The sequence below is a fragment of the Ammodytes marinus genome (genome assembly GCF_949987685.1).
Source record: "Ammodytes marinus genome assembly, chromosome: 2".
Taxonomy (NCBI): Eukaryota; Metazoa; Chordata; class Actinopteri; order Uranoscopiformes; family Ammodytidae; genus Ammodytes; species Ammodytes marinus.
The window spans coordinates 26,216,515-26,231,820 of record NC_137231.1 but is presented as its reverse complement, the minus strand read 5'-3'; the positions used below and the strand labels follow the sequence as shown (position 1 = coordinate 26,231,820).

The window sequence follows — 15,306 nt, the reverse complement described above, 5'->3', positions numbered from 1 at the left end:
AGTATATCATAGCATTTTTTGTTATTATTAGAAACCTGCTACCTTTTTAAATTGTTTAAACCGTGTAGTCTGTGTGCTTTGGTCCTAAATATAATATCTCTGTTTCCTACTTCATTGGATGTAAGATTAGGTTTTTGTGACCAGTAAGATTGATAAGATACCCATCAAATATATTTTAAAAAGACAACCAAACCAAGGTGTTGCTACCATTCATTTTGGAAGTGCTACTAAAGAGTATTAACTTGAGTTTACTATGTTAATGGCTTGTTTATTTAGCAATAACCCAATTTCTACACCGATGTTCCTTTTCAATTTTCAAATAAGTTTGCTTTACAGTCATCACATCTTGAAATCTTCTAGGTAAAATGTCACATGGTCACACTCTTTATGTCATGATGCATTTATGGCTGTTTTGTTTTACCTCAAGTTTGACCATGTTCATTATTTGTCCCTTTCAGCAACAACATTTATTTTACCATTAATTCCTGTGGGCTTAGGAAACAGTGTTGCAATCATAACACACACCAAATATGAAAGCTATCAAAATATTCTGTGTGTGAGTCAGACATTGACCTGAAAAATGAAGCTGGAAATATTTAATGTTTAATATATTTATGGACTGTTTCTCATATGTGTTTTTATAATGTGACTGCAAGGCAAGTAAGACACAAACTCCTGAATCACGATGAATTACAGCTTTATTTCAAAGGTGGATCAAGTCAGCCCATCAACAGCCCAACAGTGATTCTCAAACCCAGACCATACCACGTTTCCCCATCCAGAGCACAGACTTTGAACACAAAACTGTAGCACATCATATAGTCTATACAAAATGAATTAAAAAAAGGGAAAGTGAGGAAAAGAAGAAAACGGAAAGCTAGCTCCCAGCCTGTTCCCTGATATCTGTATCATTCTCTCAGCTCTAAAGCTTTAAGATGCGTCGTAGCATTACGCTAACCTTAGCATCGGCACTTAATCGAGACAGAGAAGGGGACAGACATGGAAGCAAAAGAGGGGAAAGTTTGTAGATTTGTCTCTCAGAGTAAAAAGGGCCTGAAAAGCAATACCTGTGATTTTGAAATGTGAAACAAACAAAAACAAACAAGTCGACCCTCCCACCCTTGTGAACATAGGCTCAACAAACTGTACCAGAATTCATCAGTTCGAAAGTATTCACATGTTTTGAGTATGTCGCGTGGAAGAAGATGTTCTGGAGAGATGGGAACGCGACAAGAGATATCAGGCACTGCCATTTATCTCATTGAAGGAGTCTCCATCTCTCCAGCACTTCAGCTTCCACTGCTAATGCAGATAAACTGTACGTGCTTTTGGGGAGAAACACACAAAGAAAGAGGGGTGGGGGGGGGGGGTCACAGTTTGTTTCCATTTCTGCAAACGTATGACAAACAGTCTGTTCTGCTGCCACGAATGCAGCCGTTTGGCGTTGGTTGACATCTGGTTTGGTGTTATTTTTTCTCGACAGGAACGAGGGCCGGAAAAGGCACTTCCAAGTGTGGATCTCCCTTCGATTTCCTGGCGCTTCTGTCGTAAAGCCCTACAAATTAAAAAAGGTCGGCTGGTTGACTCCCTGTAAAGCTTTGAGTCCTCCGAATGACCAAAGGGGAATCTGAAAGAGACAAAGGAGAGGAAAAACAAAGCTTTTGGTTAGTGTATGATGGAAACAGTGCCAACTAAATGAGATCCAATGTACGTGATTAAAGTGACTGATTTCGATATTGTGAGACACTTACAAAGACAAAAAAGTTTCTCCAGGCTGTGTGATGCGTATCTAGCCCTCGATGGCGACCTCTGGAGCAATGTGTCCATTTAGTGCTGTCTCCACTGACAACTCCTGAGAAAACAAAAACAAGACATTACGTCAGGTGAGTGCACTGTAAATCCCCAATATTACACTATGACCATCTGATAAATGTACTACCTAAAGACACTTGCTACGGGCCAACTCTAAATAACTAGGACAGGTTTATTTTTGACACATTCTTCTTCTTTTTAGGCTGTGCCGCTCGTCCTATATTATCCATTTACCGTTGAGCTGAGCTGAACAGACTCCACAGCGAGCTTCATCTGACAAGCGATGTCACAGATTTCTACCTGGGGCTCTTCTGACACCATACATGTCTCAGCAGCGGCCTCCTGGACGGGAGGGGAACAGAGAGATGCATTTAGGAGACAGAGAAGACTCATATACTCTAATACAGGAATATTTACACAATATATCTTTAAATGGTGGTTCAATACTAAGCTGCACCTGATGACGTGTCAAGCTACAATTACTCAAGTTCACAATACAATGAACCAGATTAGTACTGGCTGTGTAAGATGCTGTTAAAGCCTGGAAATGACTTACAATGACGATTTCTTCTGCGGGGGCAGCAACGGGCTCTGGCTCTGGCTCTGCGGGCATCACATCCATAGATCCCGATAGGGTTTCACTAACTTCCACGATTTCCTAAATATAGCAAGCAGATAGAGTGTTCTGTTAAATAAGATGAGCATAGACATTGCAGGAAAGGAAGGCGTAACATAAGCATGACATTGTGACAAGTAGAAAAACGCAATATATCTAAAGATACTGTGTTTTCCGCTGGATTAATTAAAGATAAATGATACCGAGGTGGTATAATACTAGCCTTTTGTAGCACTCTGGTGGCTAAACTGATCAGGTTCATCTTAGGGCAAACAAAACTATTGGGATGTTTCTTATTATTGTAACGATTGTACTGTCTGATGATACATTAATCTTGTGTGGTTCTCACCGGCTCTACAACAGCTGACTCGGCGATGGCGACCTCCACTGCCGAGGCAGATTCTGTGACGACAAAGTCATCCACAAAGCTTTCAGCGACTTCCTGGGTGGCAGCAACCTCTTCCACTGCAGGTACTGGGGCCTCGGCCTCTTCTACCGGAGCCTCTGGGACCACCATGGCCACCTGGAGAGGAGACACATAGGGACATGTCACTATATAGAACAACACTTGCATACTGTATGTGGCCAAAGTCAACTTTCTACTTCTTAAGTATGACTAGTCATATAATGCATGGCATATAGTCAACTATATCATGCATTTCTTGATGGGAGATTAAAAGAATACACACCTCTGGGATTTCCACAGCTTCGGCAGGAGCATCCTAATACACACAAAACAAATAGCGGGACACAGTAAGTCATTAGTCTTTGCTGTTAAGTTGAACTGTGAAAATAATTATGCAAAGGGATGAAAAAAGGCAAGAAAACGATGAAGTCATCGATGAAATTCTACAGCATATTTACAGCAATGCTACTGGATGATAAGATAACGACGGGGGCACTTTTACAACAATAATCACAACTAATCATGACGCATGCTGCACACATACACACACACACATAGACAGCACACAAGACGTTCACAAAGTCACACATGCACTCCTGTATCATCCTTGTAGTTCTTGGGAGGAAAATTTCAAAAAAAAAAAAAGGAGTTGAAGAGAAAAGAGGGGGGAAAAAAGTTGTTTTTCTTTTGGTAATCAATGTGGCACCTCTGTCACTGTTAAAGGCTCAGCAGCCTCTTCTTCGGGCAACACTTCTACTTCGGCTTCGTCCTGGACTGGGGCCGCGGCGATACAGATTGCTAATTCTGGTTCCACCACTGTCTCTGTGAGGGTTAGCACCTCCTCTGCGGCGGGCTCAGCCACCTCTTCACAGACCTGTGCTTCTACCACTTCTTCTGGAATGGTTACAACGTCGGCTGCGGCCACTTCCACCTCCGCCTCAATGACGGCAACCTCCTCTGCCACTGCCACTGCCTCTGCCTCCACCTCGGGCTCGCAGACATTTTGCGTCTGCTGCACATTCAAAAACCAACACGATATACACAGATTAACACACCATGCAACATGCAACAATGGAAACACATAAAAGGCGGTCGGCACTTTGTATGAATCATTGATCAACCAGGTTTTTCCTTTCCTGGTTAAGCAATGAGCGTGAAATGCTTTACAAAGGGCAACTGTCTATTTTATAAGATGATATGGAGTTTATTATGATATGAAATACAACATCAAGCCACATGCTGTTATTAAAGAAGGTCAGTCTTACCTCTACGACCTCTGCGGTCTCTGTGATGATCGAGATCTCCTCTGTAAGAATCTGGAGAAGGAGATAGAAGACTTTAGCTATGGTTGTTTACCTGGTAACAACACACTTTACAAAACTCGCTGAAAACAACCTCCAGCCTAAAGTCATCGTAAAGCAATCACTTTAAACTGACTGCTCTGTTAAGGACTTGTTGCCTAATTACAACTTCCACACTACCTGCAGAGCCTAGTCTAAATACCTCATTAACTACAATTATAGGCTGTTTGGATTCTTCTCTTGGTTTGTAATGGACACTAATGAGTTTATGTATGTGATTAGTTGGGTGGTAAATCCATAAAAGTCCATAAAATTGGTGTTATAGAGTAGTTCAGCCACATTCTCACTGACCTGACTACTGTGTAATTTAAGGAGAAAGAGGCCTGGGGCTGAGGAGTTTGTTAACCGAAAGGTGTGAAGTTGAGTTCACACAAACTTTCAACACTTTTCCATCGAAAGGCTTGTCTCTTGTCCAGTTACCATGAACTTATTAAACATGAGTGGAAACTCTGAGCTACACCCCAGGTTTGACGTATGTCATCTTTTGCACAACTTGTCTGGTGTGACGTGAGCAACACCGAAATGTATTAAAGGCCGTTTTGTTCTTTGTACTCAATGAATGTCCTGTATTATGCTTATATAAAAACAGTGTGGTTAGCTTAAATGGCCACTGATCAGTTAAGATGATTGATTGATTGATATGTTTTTTTTTACCATACTTGTCCCAAGAAAAACTTGACTGTATGTCAGAACAACACAGGTTATTTGTAAAATGTTTGAGAGAAGTGGTGTTTGTTTTCCTCCTAGACACCTAATTGCTTTACTAACTTGTAGGCGAAGGCTGACCCCTTTCTCAGTACATTTTAGTAATGTTATCTGTGATAACATGTTTAAAAAATCAAAGCAGGTCTAACTTGAAAGCTGTCACATTGAGTTATGCTCCACTTGTACCCTTCCACACCTGTGTCATCTGCCTCAGGGGAACAGAATGGGGACTGAGAGCATGTGTGTTAAATCTAAAAAGCAGCCATGTTTTACCTCAGTCTCGACAGGAGCCGCCACTGGAGCCTCAACTTCGGCTATGACCTATGAAAGAAAAAAATAGAGAGTCAGAAAACACAATCATAAATAAAAAAACCTGTATTTAAACTACTAAAAAGTAGCGGAGATAACAAACGGCACATCTCAAATCAGAAGTGCATCTGGGGATAATATTCACACGCATTCACAGCCAATTAAACACCGTTGCTTGATGTTCTCTGACAGATAAAGGTGAGGCTTTGGGAGGGGTCACAAACCGCAGTTAATGAAAATGTGCCGAGAGCAAAGTGAACTTCTGCACATGAGATTGTCAACCAAACTCATGGCTGTGATAACCTCCAGGCGTTTCACTTATATATAAAAAAAAAAAACCTAGTAGGAGGTTCAGCAGGTTTATTTTAAAGAGAAGACATTTGCCAAAATTTGTTTTTTTGTTTCCCAGATTGTACAACTACACGGGCTGGCCTACACACATATACTACACACAAACTACATATCTACACACTCTTCCTAAGAGTTTGCTTTGTGAGTGAGCGCAGCTGTATTTCTGGGGGGAAGAAAAGGAACATTATGCATCCTACGGGAATGCTACAACCAATTGCATAGAGGGAAGCTGATACGCCCCCTTAAGCTATAATACAGCTCAGACTCTTAACTTAATTATTTTCCCCATTAAACCTAAAGGACATAAATCTTTTAAATGGAAATGGGGAACATCTGCACTCTAGACAGCACTGCTTTAGGGCCTTCTTGTATTATTGTAACACTCATAATATAAATAAAATTAGACATAGAAATACAAAAACTTATTTTTTAATGCCAAGGACATGTTTGTAACAGCTTGCAGTAGCCTACATGTCCACATGTGGCAACGGCTGAGCATCCAAGTGTGTTGAGCCATAGTGACAATCACAGGGAGCGGCACATAGATGTTGTAATTCTCCACAGACCCGACAGTAAATTATTTAGACGGCCTTGTACCAACCCCTCTTCAAAGTAGGACAGGACTGGTGCATGCATGCTGCTACTATACTGCTAGTAAATCATCCATTGACTAAAATCACCCCAGTCTTTCTAACTGCAATGGTCAAAAGAGAGCGAAAACAGCTTAAGAAGAAAAAGTTAAAAATGCTTGTTGCTTACTTAACAATCGCCTCCTCTTTACTATTGGGAGGTGAGGAATCCTGTATTAGGGATTTAACCACGCGTGAACAAAAGCAAAGTGGGCAAAAATGCACGTGTCGTTGAGAAGGGTAAATACATACTCAGTATATACTCCAGCTATATATAGGGGACGCTATAGGGGACAGAAAGAGGGGAGGGAAGGAAAGAGTGGGGGAAGGAGGGAGGGAGGGAGTTGGACTATATGCCTTCCTTTGCTTTACAGGAAAACACACACAGCTACACGTGTACATTAAGTCTACACGCCCCCTTCCTATCTGTCCCAGCACCAGAACACTTTGTACCAAACTGATCTGCACAGAGATCCTGCCCCACTAGTCAATCCAAGCCCATCTACAATTAGCCACAAACAACAGTTTAACCCACGAAGAAGAACATTGTGTACCTGCAATGCAAAGAGCTCTATGTTCCAACAAACTTTATGCTCACACACACAAGTGCATGTTTTTTTCTGGATCTCTGACAACCAATTCAATGTTTGGGGAACAAGTTTTGCCAATCTTGCAAAGAGTACCTGTAGTTCTTTAATAAACTACAAATGGGGGGGGGGTCTCACAAAGGTCTTTCATAAATCACACTTAGCATAAAAAGAAGAAGAAAAAAAGCTAGGGCAGCATTTAAACTGTGCAAAACATCATGGTTTGGCTAACAAAGCTCTACTGTGTAGTTCTCCAAAAACAAACCCATAAAGGATGTCAGGAAATGTGTGTGTGTAGGATGTGTGTGTGTGTGTGTGTGTGTGTGTGGAAGGGGGCCGCATGTGTGTGGAGGAAGGCTGGACATTGGGGGAAGGGGTGTTGAGTCGCTCCACGAGTAACAAGGTAATTGTTCAAATTTCTTTTTAAATCATCTTTGATTTTCTTAACACATCTTGGTCGCCCCCTATTTTTCCTCCCTCTGGCTATCTTGTCAGATGCAAATGAATGACAATAAGCCAACCAATCATTTATGAGCATGCTGTAATTAGCATTTCAATAGGGGGCGAATTGAAAGCAAATGTACGCCAAGTCTTCCCTTCCCTAGAGATTTGTCGCCGAATCTGAAAAAAGGTTGCGACAGCTGTCCATAGGCTCCTCTTCAACACACCAAATACCAAAGGCTAAACTACACAACTTTACACATATGCAGGCACACACTTCAACAGGCACATGTACCCCCCCTCCCCTCCAATGCCCCAACACAGAACTCAATACCCAACATTCTCCACTCCTGCCTCCTCCCATTACTCCCAGCAAAGTGAATTTACGGGAGATGGATGGTAGAGGGAGTGGAGGGGAAGGAGGGGGGTGTTGCAGCACGGAGGTTGCAAGCTGGTACAAAATGTTCAGCCTGAGTAGTAGCCACACCCACCCACCAAACGCTTCATGGCCACAGAGAAATGAAAGACACTCAGCAAGCAGGTCTGGTTGGGTTGGGTGGTGGGTTTACACTCACCTGAGCCTCCGTGTCGACAAGCATATGTGGAGGGGCCGCCTCGCTGCGGTCCCAAAGCCAGCTGAATACGAGCCCCATAATACTCTGATTCTAGTATCACTTATCAATCAACTGACCGAGTGGTATCCAACTCTAGCCTGACACGGGGGGGTCACAAAGGGCACACTTTCCTGCAGGACTGTGGCCAAAACAACTGTATATTTTTTTGTGAGCAAAACTTTTAAACAAGGTCAAAACTTCAAAATCTTTTCAGAAAAGCAAAAAGGGCTACTGCGTGTGTTTGCAGTTGCAGCCAGCAATGAGTAATTTTCAGTTTTGCGAAGGTGCATCAGTGAGGGAGCAGAGAGAGACGGAGCAAGGCAAGAAGGGAGGAGGAAGAGAGATTGATGGTGTGGTGGAAGAGAGGAGGGAGGGAGAGAGGAGGGAGGGAGAAAGGAAGGGAGGGAGGGAGGGGGGAGGGGCTGGATACTGCCACAGCTTTAAAATTATACAATGATGGGCAGGCCATCCTGATACTATAATAGAAATGTATTTACCGCAATACCCTAAGGTTTATAAGGGAAAATCCAAACCTCCCATTAAAACATAGTATATGTAAACTGGGCTGGAAAACCCAAACATTACTGGAGAAGAAGTGGTAGAAAATAGCCATGCCAAAGATAACACCTTCTTTGGCCCCTCACGTGCATGTGGACAGGACACATGTGAGCACATACATGTGCAACATATGTGGTCATGTCTCAGTTACTGGGAGATTGATAGTGAGTGTGTGCGTGTGTGTGTGTGTGTGTGTGTGTGTGTGTGTGTGTGTGTGTGTGTGTGTGTGTGTGAGCGTGCGTGCGTGTACACAGCTGTACATGTATGTACAGAGCCTGGCTTGTGTGTGCGCCAACACATAGCCTGCAGTCTACTGCCTGAAATGGAACATTCTGTTCCCAAAGTGTCTTCATGATGGATGCATGAACAAAGACCCATGTGCTCATAATTTTTTAGCTTGCAAATGAAAATAGAATTCTCACTGATATTGTTATTTTATCACTGATAAACGTTTTTTCAAAACAGTATATAAAAAAAGCACAGTTAAAAAATAACTATAATACAAAAAAAAGGTTTTGTTAAAGGGACAACTTGTCAAAATAAATAGTCAAAAAGGTCAGACAACGAGCTTTTCCATAAAAAAATTGGAAAACCTCTTCTTGCAGCACAATAATACAATAAAACCAGCCAAACCCCGTTGTGATAACCACATGGATTTTTAAGAGAGCAAAGGTCCCATCTGTCTCATTCAACAAGCCTATTTAAAAATAGGTAAAACCTCTAGGGCACATGCGAAGTGACACACACGTGGTCTAATGTAGGTGAAAATGTATAATGACTGAAAAAAGCCGTTGCCCAGCCCCCCAGTGATGTAGCCTACAATCATTCTCCATTTTCCCACCTCCATGCTAAATGGAACACGCTGTTCCCTTTGCCTCCCACCCTTCACCATCTCCACCTCCTTTCCACCACGAGGAACCAATCACTGAAGAACATATCATTTCACCAAATTGGTCGTCCACAAAACTCAAACCAACAGTGACAAGCTATATACAGAAACAGCCCGTGACAAAATGTCTCTTTCCCGCAAAACCATAAGCAAAAATGCACCTATTTAAGATTATTTCTCAATCTGGCAACTGCATTCACACTAAGAAACATGATGAACCCTATGCTGCTCCATTGCCCCAGTAAAGAACCAACTTGGTAAAATATCCTCAGATGTAATAGGCACACTCTGGGATCAAAAATATAGTTGCTACAAACGTTGCATCTTAACACTCGCAGTAGATGGCATTTGAGGAGCCATCACGCCAGACCTATGGAAGAACCTGAGAAGTTCCTCCAGGAATCACTCTATAAAAAGTTTGACATGTTGACAGGGATACTGTCTCAGGAAGTGTTTGGTTAACTATGGAAGTTTTGGTTATCCACTAGCATTTTTAAGATGGAATTGTACTGACAGGCGAACCAACACTTCTTAATCCCCAATCAAATGTCTGTCTCAAGCATCATCACCTACATTTTTTTTTAAAGAAGCCATTCTTACCTCAGCTTCTGGTTCTGCTTCGGGAATGATAGGTTCAGGCTCTGGTGCTGCCTCCTCCTCAACTACACAGGGCTCTTCTGCTACTGCTGCTGCCTCAAGGACTTCTTCAGCGACCGGGGCTGGGGCTTCAACCTCCACTTCGGCCACAATTTCTTCCACCACCTCGGGCTCTGGTTCTGCTACCTCGACTGGGGCGGGCTCTGCGACAGGCTCTGGCGTTGCTTCAACAATGGGTTCTGCCGTTGCTTCTACAATGGGTTCTGGTGTGGGTTCTCTGATGGGTTCTGGTGTGGGTTCTCTGATGGGTTCTGGTGTGGGTTCTCTGATGGGTTCAGGTGTGGGTTCTACAATGGGTTCTGGTGTTGGTTCTACAATGGGAGCCGCCTCCACAATGGGGACAGCGACGGGAACGGGCTCGGGGATCTTTTCAATGACTGGAGCAGGAGCAAAGAACGGTGCCGGAGCTTTCTTTGCCGCAGGGGGCGCACTCACTGCGATGGCCGGGCTGGCTTTGGCTGGGGGGTTGAGTGCATGCTGCTCTTCGAGTGCTCTCCTATAGGCTTGCTGCAAAGAGGGGGGAAAGAAAAGAGAAAAAAAAACATCTGGGTTAATGGTTGAAATGGAGCCACAATTCTTTAATGCCCTGGAGCTGGGAATCATTCTGTTTTGGAAAATGTTGTTTTGGATATTAAGCAGAAGGAAAATTAGTTCATCATTGGTTTTTACTCTCACACAACTGATCTTTGTTTAAAGTTTCAAAACTGAAAAGAATGAAGACCCGTTCTTTCCACACAAAGTACTGTGACACTTAATTTATAGTGGCTTCAAAAAAGGTGTAAAGTGTACAAAGAAATTGACCTCACGATGACGGAGAACTACAAAGAAAGAGGCATATGAGGAGTTTTTGCTACTAGGACCCTGGTCGTAGGCCTATTCAGACCTTGATGTTGTTGTCACTCGGTTGCTCATCCTAGCACATTTCTGTCTACAGGAATGCCGGGCATACCACCCCTGGCCAGATCTAACATGTTATTCAGCTCTGGACAAAACCCCCTCGGGCTGGAGGTTTTGGGTGTGCAGACCATCGGAGCTAATTGGTTGAATCGGAGCGGTCCTGACAGGCCCGGTGAAGCGGGAATAGAAACCGTGCGAGTCAGCAGCGCTCGTGGATCCCCCGCGCGCCAGACAGTAGGCCTAATCACATCATAATCAGGTTACAATCGTGCCCCCAAAATGCTTTTGTGAAAGGGGGCTGACGGCCAGTGAGGCATTCAAAGAGCAGGAGCCAATGGTGCTGTAAGCTAACAAGGCATGTGTGTGTAAGGGCATACTGTACGTCAACGCCTGTCCACCTAGCCCAGTCATAACAACCCCCCTGTCCATTGTCTCTGATCACAAATATCTCACCGCCTAGCAATGCAAACCTCTCCATTGTAGAGTCATGAATAGATTCAAACTTATCAACCATGCTAATTGTGTTCCTTGGGCATGTTTTTTTAAAGAGGCCATGCCACTGTTGGAGAGCAACCGGTTTTATACTAAGTTATAATGCTTGCATACAAACGAAGGCATGTCTTCAAGTGTTCAAACGCCCCTTACCTTCCTGTGCTCTGACAGCTCTGAGGGAATGGGTGATAACACTGAGCTTAAACTGGCCTTTATCTGTGAGTGTGACTAGTGGCCGACTCTGAGAGAGAATCAGAGAGATTGTGCAGACTGAGACTCTGGCAATCAGGCAAAACTGAAGCAAAGACATTCCTGGAGTCAACACACTACCAAATAGAGTGGTGTGGTGTTGAGAGTCCCGGTCTGGCCAGCCCAGTGAGAGGGGGGAAGAGAGGAGGGGCGAGGGAGGTGGTGAGGTGGCTGAGGAAGAATGCCCCAAACTTCCCCTGGAGTTAAAGAGTGGACTGGGCTTCAAGATAACTTTCTAGGGTGCAGCAAGTGATTTGTTTTTAGGCTGAAATGAGAATAATAGAGCATGGTTTGAAATGGTTATGATAAGAACAAATAAACAACTGGACACTGTTCTATGATGGAGTTACCTTTGCCCTCTGAAACTAGAGCCTCTGTGTTGCGTGTGTACTTGTGCAACTCATTGCAGACCCCTCCCCTCTTTGCACACTGCCACACCTTCTCCTTCTCTTCGGGCACTCAATGTTCAGAAGTAAAATGTCCCCCAGAAGAGTGGGGAGGGAGTCAGATCATTGCCAATCATTATATCATTGGCTGCTGCTTTTGTATACTGAATTATGTAACAAGAGCAGCAAGTTTACAATCAAATGTGATGGCGTGAAGTGGGGCAATGTTTACGTTTGATGGCAATAAACCACAGACATCTATAAACCTGGAGTCTCCATCCCAGCATTTTAAAAATGTATGCAGAGCGCGCACGAGACGCGCAGGCCTTCAGCTATGAACTTTATTTGTCTCTTGCACATTTAAGTGAGTCAGAAGAATGTATGTCGTCGGTTCTCATACAAATTGGTTGCATGATTTGGATAGAAGTTATTTGGTATTTTTCTTCTTTTTTGCGCAGCCTCCCATATCTGCGAGATTGTATGCACGTGGTGCTCGGAGCGCGCCTCGAAGTTCAGTGCGTCGAAAGCAACACTAAAGTGAATATGCAATCAAATAAGCAATTATTGACAAAAACACGAACCTATTTTCATTTTATTTTTTTTATTTTTTTGTCACATAACCTATCGGTAGGTTTTTGGAAGTGTTTGTGTAGAAGCTTGATTTGACCAAAAGTGCAAAACACAATTTGCATAAAAATCGTGCAATAGTATAAACAATATTTTAACGTTCATAGCAATCAATAACGTTTGGTTGAGTGAACAAAAACACAAAATAACGATTCCAAAAATCCATTTTTTTCCTCCCATCTTTTTGAAAAACCGAACGACGCACTTTAGCTTACACAACCACTACCACCATTGCAAGCTATTTCAAAAGGTTATTATCATCAACATTTTCCAAACGGAGAAGGTTCTCCCTAACTTGAGTTCATATTATAAATAAGCCCTATAAACTTCGGATATGACCGTGATGATGAGAATTAAAAACCTATAGTGGGAAATAAAAAAAAGCGCGCCTGTCACCACTTACCACTCTCCTCATGCGGCGCTTGTTCTTCTTTCTCTTGCTGGGCATCTTGGCGTTTGTTGATGGGAAGTGGACTGAACGGAGAAGAAATGAGAGGAGCAAAGAGGCCGAGTGAACAAAGAGGATCTTTATAGAGCCCCCGGTCTTGCTGTTACCTTTGAACCGAACCTATCGGAGGACCGGGATGAAAGATGGGGGGCGTGGCGGGCAGAGAGAGGAGGGGGAGGGACACATGCACGCCCCCTACCTAAAGCATATGCACACGAAAGACGACTCTGTTGAGATGACTGTACGTAGAGTTGGGCTACCTATTGGCTGGTTAGATGATGGGTTGTGTTATGTGACTGTGTCCAACAAAAGCAAAGGGAGAGGGAGACAGACAGAGCAGTGGCGGAGCCAGGAAATGTTCATTGGGGTGGCCAGGATGGGGCCAGTGAAAATTTTGGGCTTAGGTTTCGCTTCAACATAAGTGGGAGTCTGGGGGTACTCCCCATGAAAAAATGTGCTTCAATACATGTGTTGCTGAAAAAACTGCACCACAGCTGCCATGTTCAGACTTAAAAATTTGCATCAAAGCCCTAATGATCATGAAAACAAGAGGCTTTATTTAAAAGATGCCCATGTTTAGGTGGTGATTGTATTGCTGTAGACTGAAACTAACTGTATTTTCTCTTGTCGCGCTGTCAGTTTGCCGACATGGCTCTTTGCTTTCATGCCTGAGAAATGCAATTAAAACTATTGACGTGGCCACCCCAGTCCCCCCTGGCTCCGCCACTGAGACAGAGAGAGAGAGAGAGAGAGGGGGGGGGGGTATGGGTTTTAGGAGTGCCACACCCCCTCCTGTGCAACAGTGCATCAGCTAGAAATACTTTTTGACTCAAGCACATGGCTTGCCTTACACGTGGTCTATACTACGATTTCTACCTTTTCTTATCTACCTTTTCTTCTTTGAGAGCAACTCAAGGTCGGTTTTGTAACATACATAACAGACAACATGCCACAAATACATGTAGAGGCTCCAGAGTAAACAAACAAACAAACAAACAAACTAGCAGGCAGACAAACACGCACAAACTGCTCCTCCAACATTCAAAACACTGTGTGCTCTGTCAACTTTTCTGAACTAATTGAAAATCCTCCTGATGCCAGAGAATAGTTGTCATTGTGTTCATCTGATTGAGGGACTAAAGAGAGAGAAAGCCTGTGCATGTGTCTACTCCCACCACCACCCTGGCACTGCATCAGTTGTGAGCGCCCATTGTCTCCAGCTCACTTGGGTAGAGCCACACTCATGCATAGCTACAGAAAAAGAAGAAGAAATAAGTGCTTTATTGTGTGTCTATTGTCCTATTCGTGTGTAGGAAACATTGAACTTCCCCAAACGAGTTTATTCTTCATATAGATTGTGCAGTGAGGGGGAGGAGTGAGCTCAGCTTTCATTTTTTTGGGAGGGATTTTAGTGTTTAGCTGATGCTGTTATATACAAACCAGTGAGTTGATGTTACGTAACCTGGCAGTCGCGTCTTGCAGCCTGATTTATTCCTCGAGAGTGTGAGTGCGGCTGGATTACGAACTGAACATACAGTGCTTCTACATGGGGTTGTGACACCACCATGTAGCTCAAGAAAATCTCTGTAGACCATACTGTACAGCTGCTGTAAGTTTGGGTGCATTACAGTCAACCACATGGGATGAGCCCAATGTGAAATTATACAGATGGTGTACAGTACACTTAATAGTGCTAGTTGGAGTTGGTTTGCAGCTTTACTGGCCAAGTATGTTCACACCTACAAGGAATTCGACTCCTGTTTTTGGCTGCTCTCAAGGTGCATACAGCTAAAAACAGGGAGTGGGTAAATATGAACTTTTATGTATATATACAAGTTGCAGATGCATTGATAAATATATGAAAAAGCAACCACATACAAAGTGTATACAAGTCAAACTGTTACAAGAAGAAATGTGCAGAGTGCAAAGAGTGCTGGAATAAATATTGGCTGATTAATAAGTCACTTTATATTGTATACACTAGGTTGCATGGACAGTATATCATGTATAAATGTCTGTTTACAGCATGCACTGCTTACGTTTTTATTTCCAAATGATATATACATGTCTAAAATCAGTGTGTATTTCATTTTGGATTTGCAGAGTTATTGCACAGGGATTGTTGTTGACTCTATATGACTGATTTACTTGTTCTACAGACTGATGGTGTGTAGAAACAAAGTGCTGTGTTTTTAGCATACCTGTGAAGAAACTACCAAACCTCTAGATGAATTAATAATGATTGTAAAATGATAGATGATTTGACCATCAG

At 43.1% G+C, this 15,306-nt stretch overlaps 1 protein-coding gene across 2 annotated transcripts; it reads right to left on the bottom strand.

The window, feature by feature from the left end:
- Positions 1–680: 680 nt before the first annotated feature.
- LOC307263261 (uncharacterized protein) lies at positions 681–13,140 on the bottom strand. Of its 2 annotated transcripts, XM_080044379.1 has the most exons (11): positions 12,990–13,140; positions 9,879–10,442; positions 5,174–5,221; positions 4,100–4,150; positions 3,541–3,846; positions 3,118–3,150; positions 2,778–2,951; positions 2,369–2,470; positions 2,047–2,154; positions 1,752–1,852; positions 681–1,627 (listed from the first exon to the last, which is right to left on the bottom strand). In XM_080044379.1, the coding sequence occupies exons 1-10, from the start codon at positions 13,032–13,034 to the stop codon at positions 1,790–1,792; spliced, it is 1,494 nt and encodes a 497-aa protein (XP_079900505.1). In that variant the 5' UTR covers positions 13,035–13,140; the 3' UTR covers positions 681–1,627; positions 1,752–1,789. The 2 variants fall into 2 exon arrangements, with proteins under 2 accessions (XP_079900505.1, XP_079900506.1); XM_080044380.1 differs by lacking the exon at positions 3,541–3,846.
- Between the last annotated feature and the right edge of the window lie 2,166 nt (positions 13,141–15,306).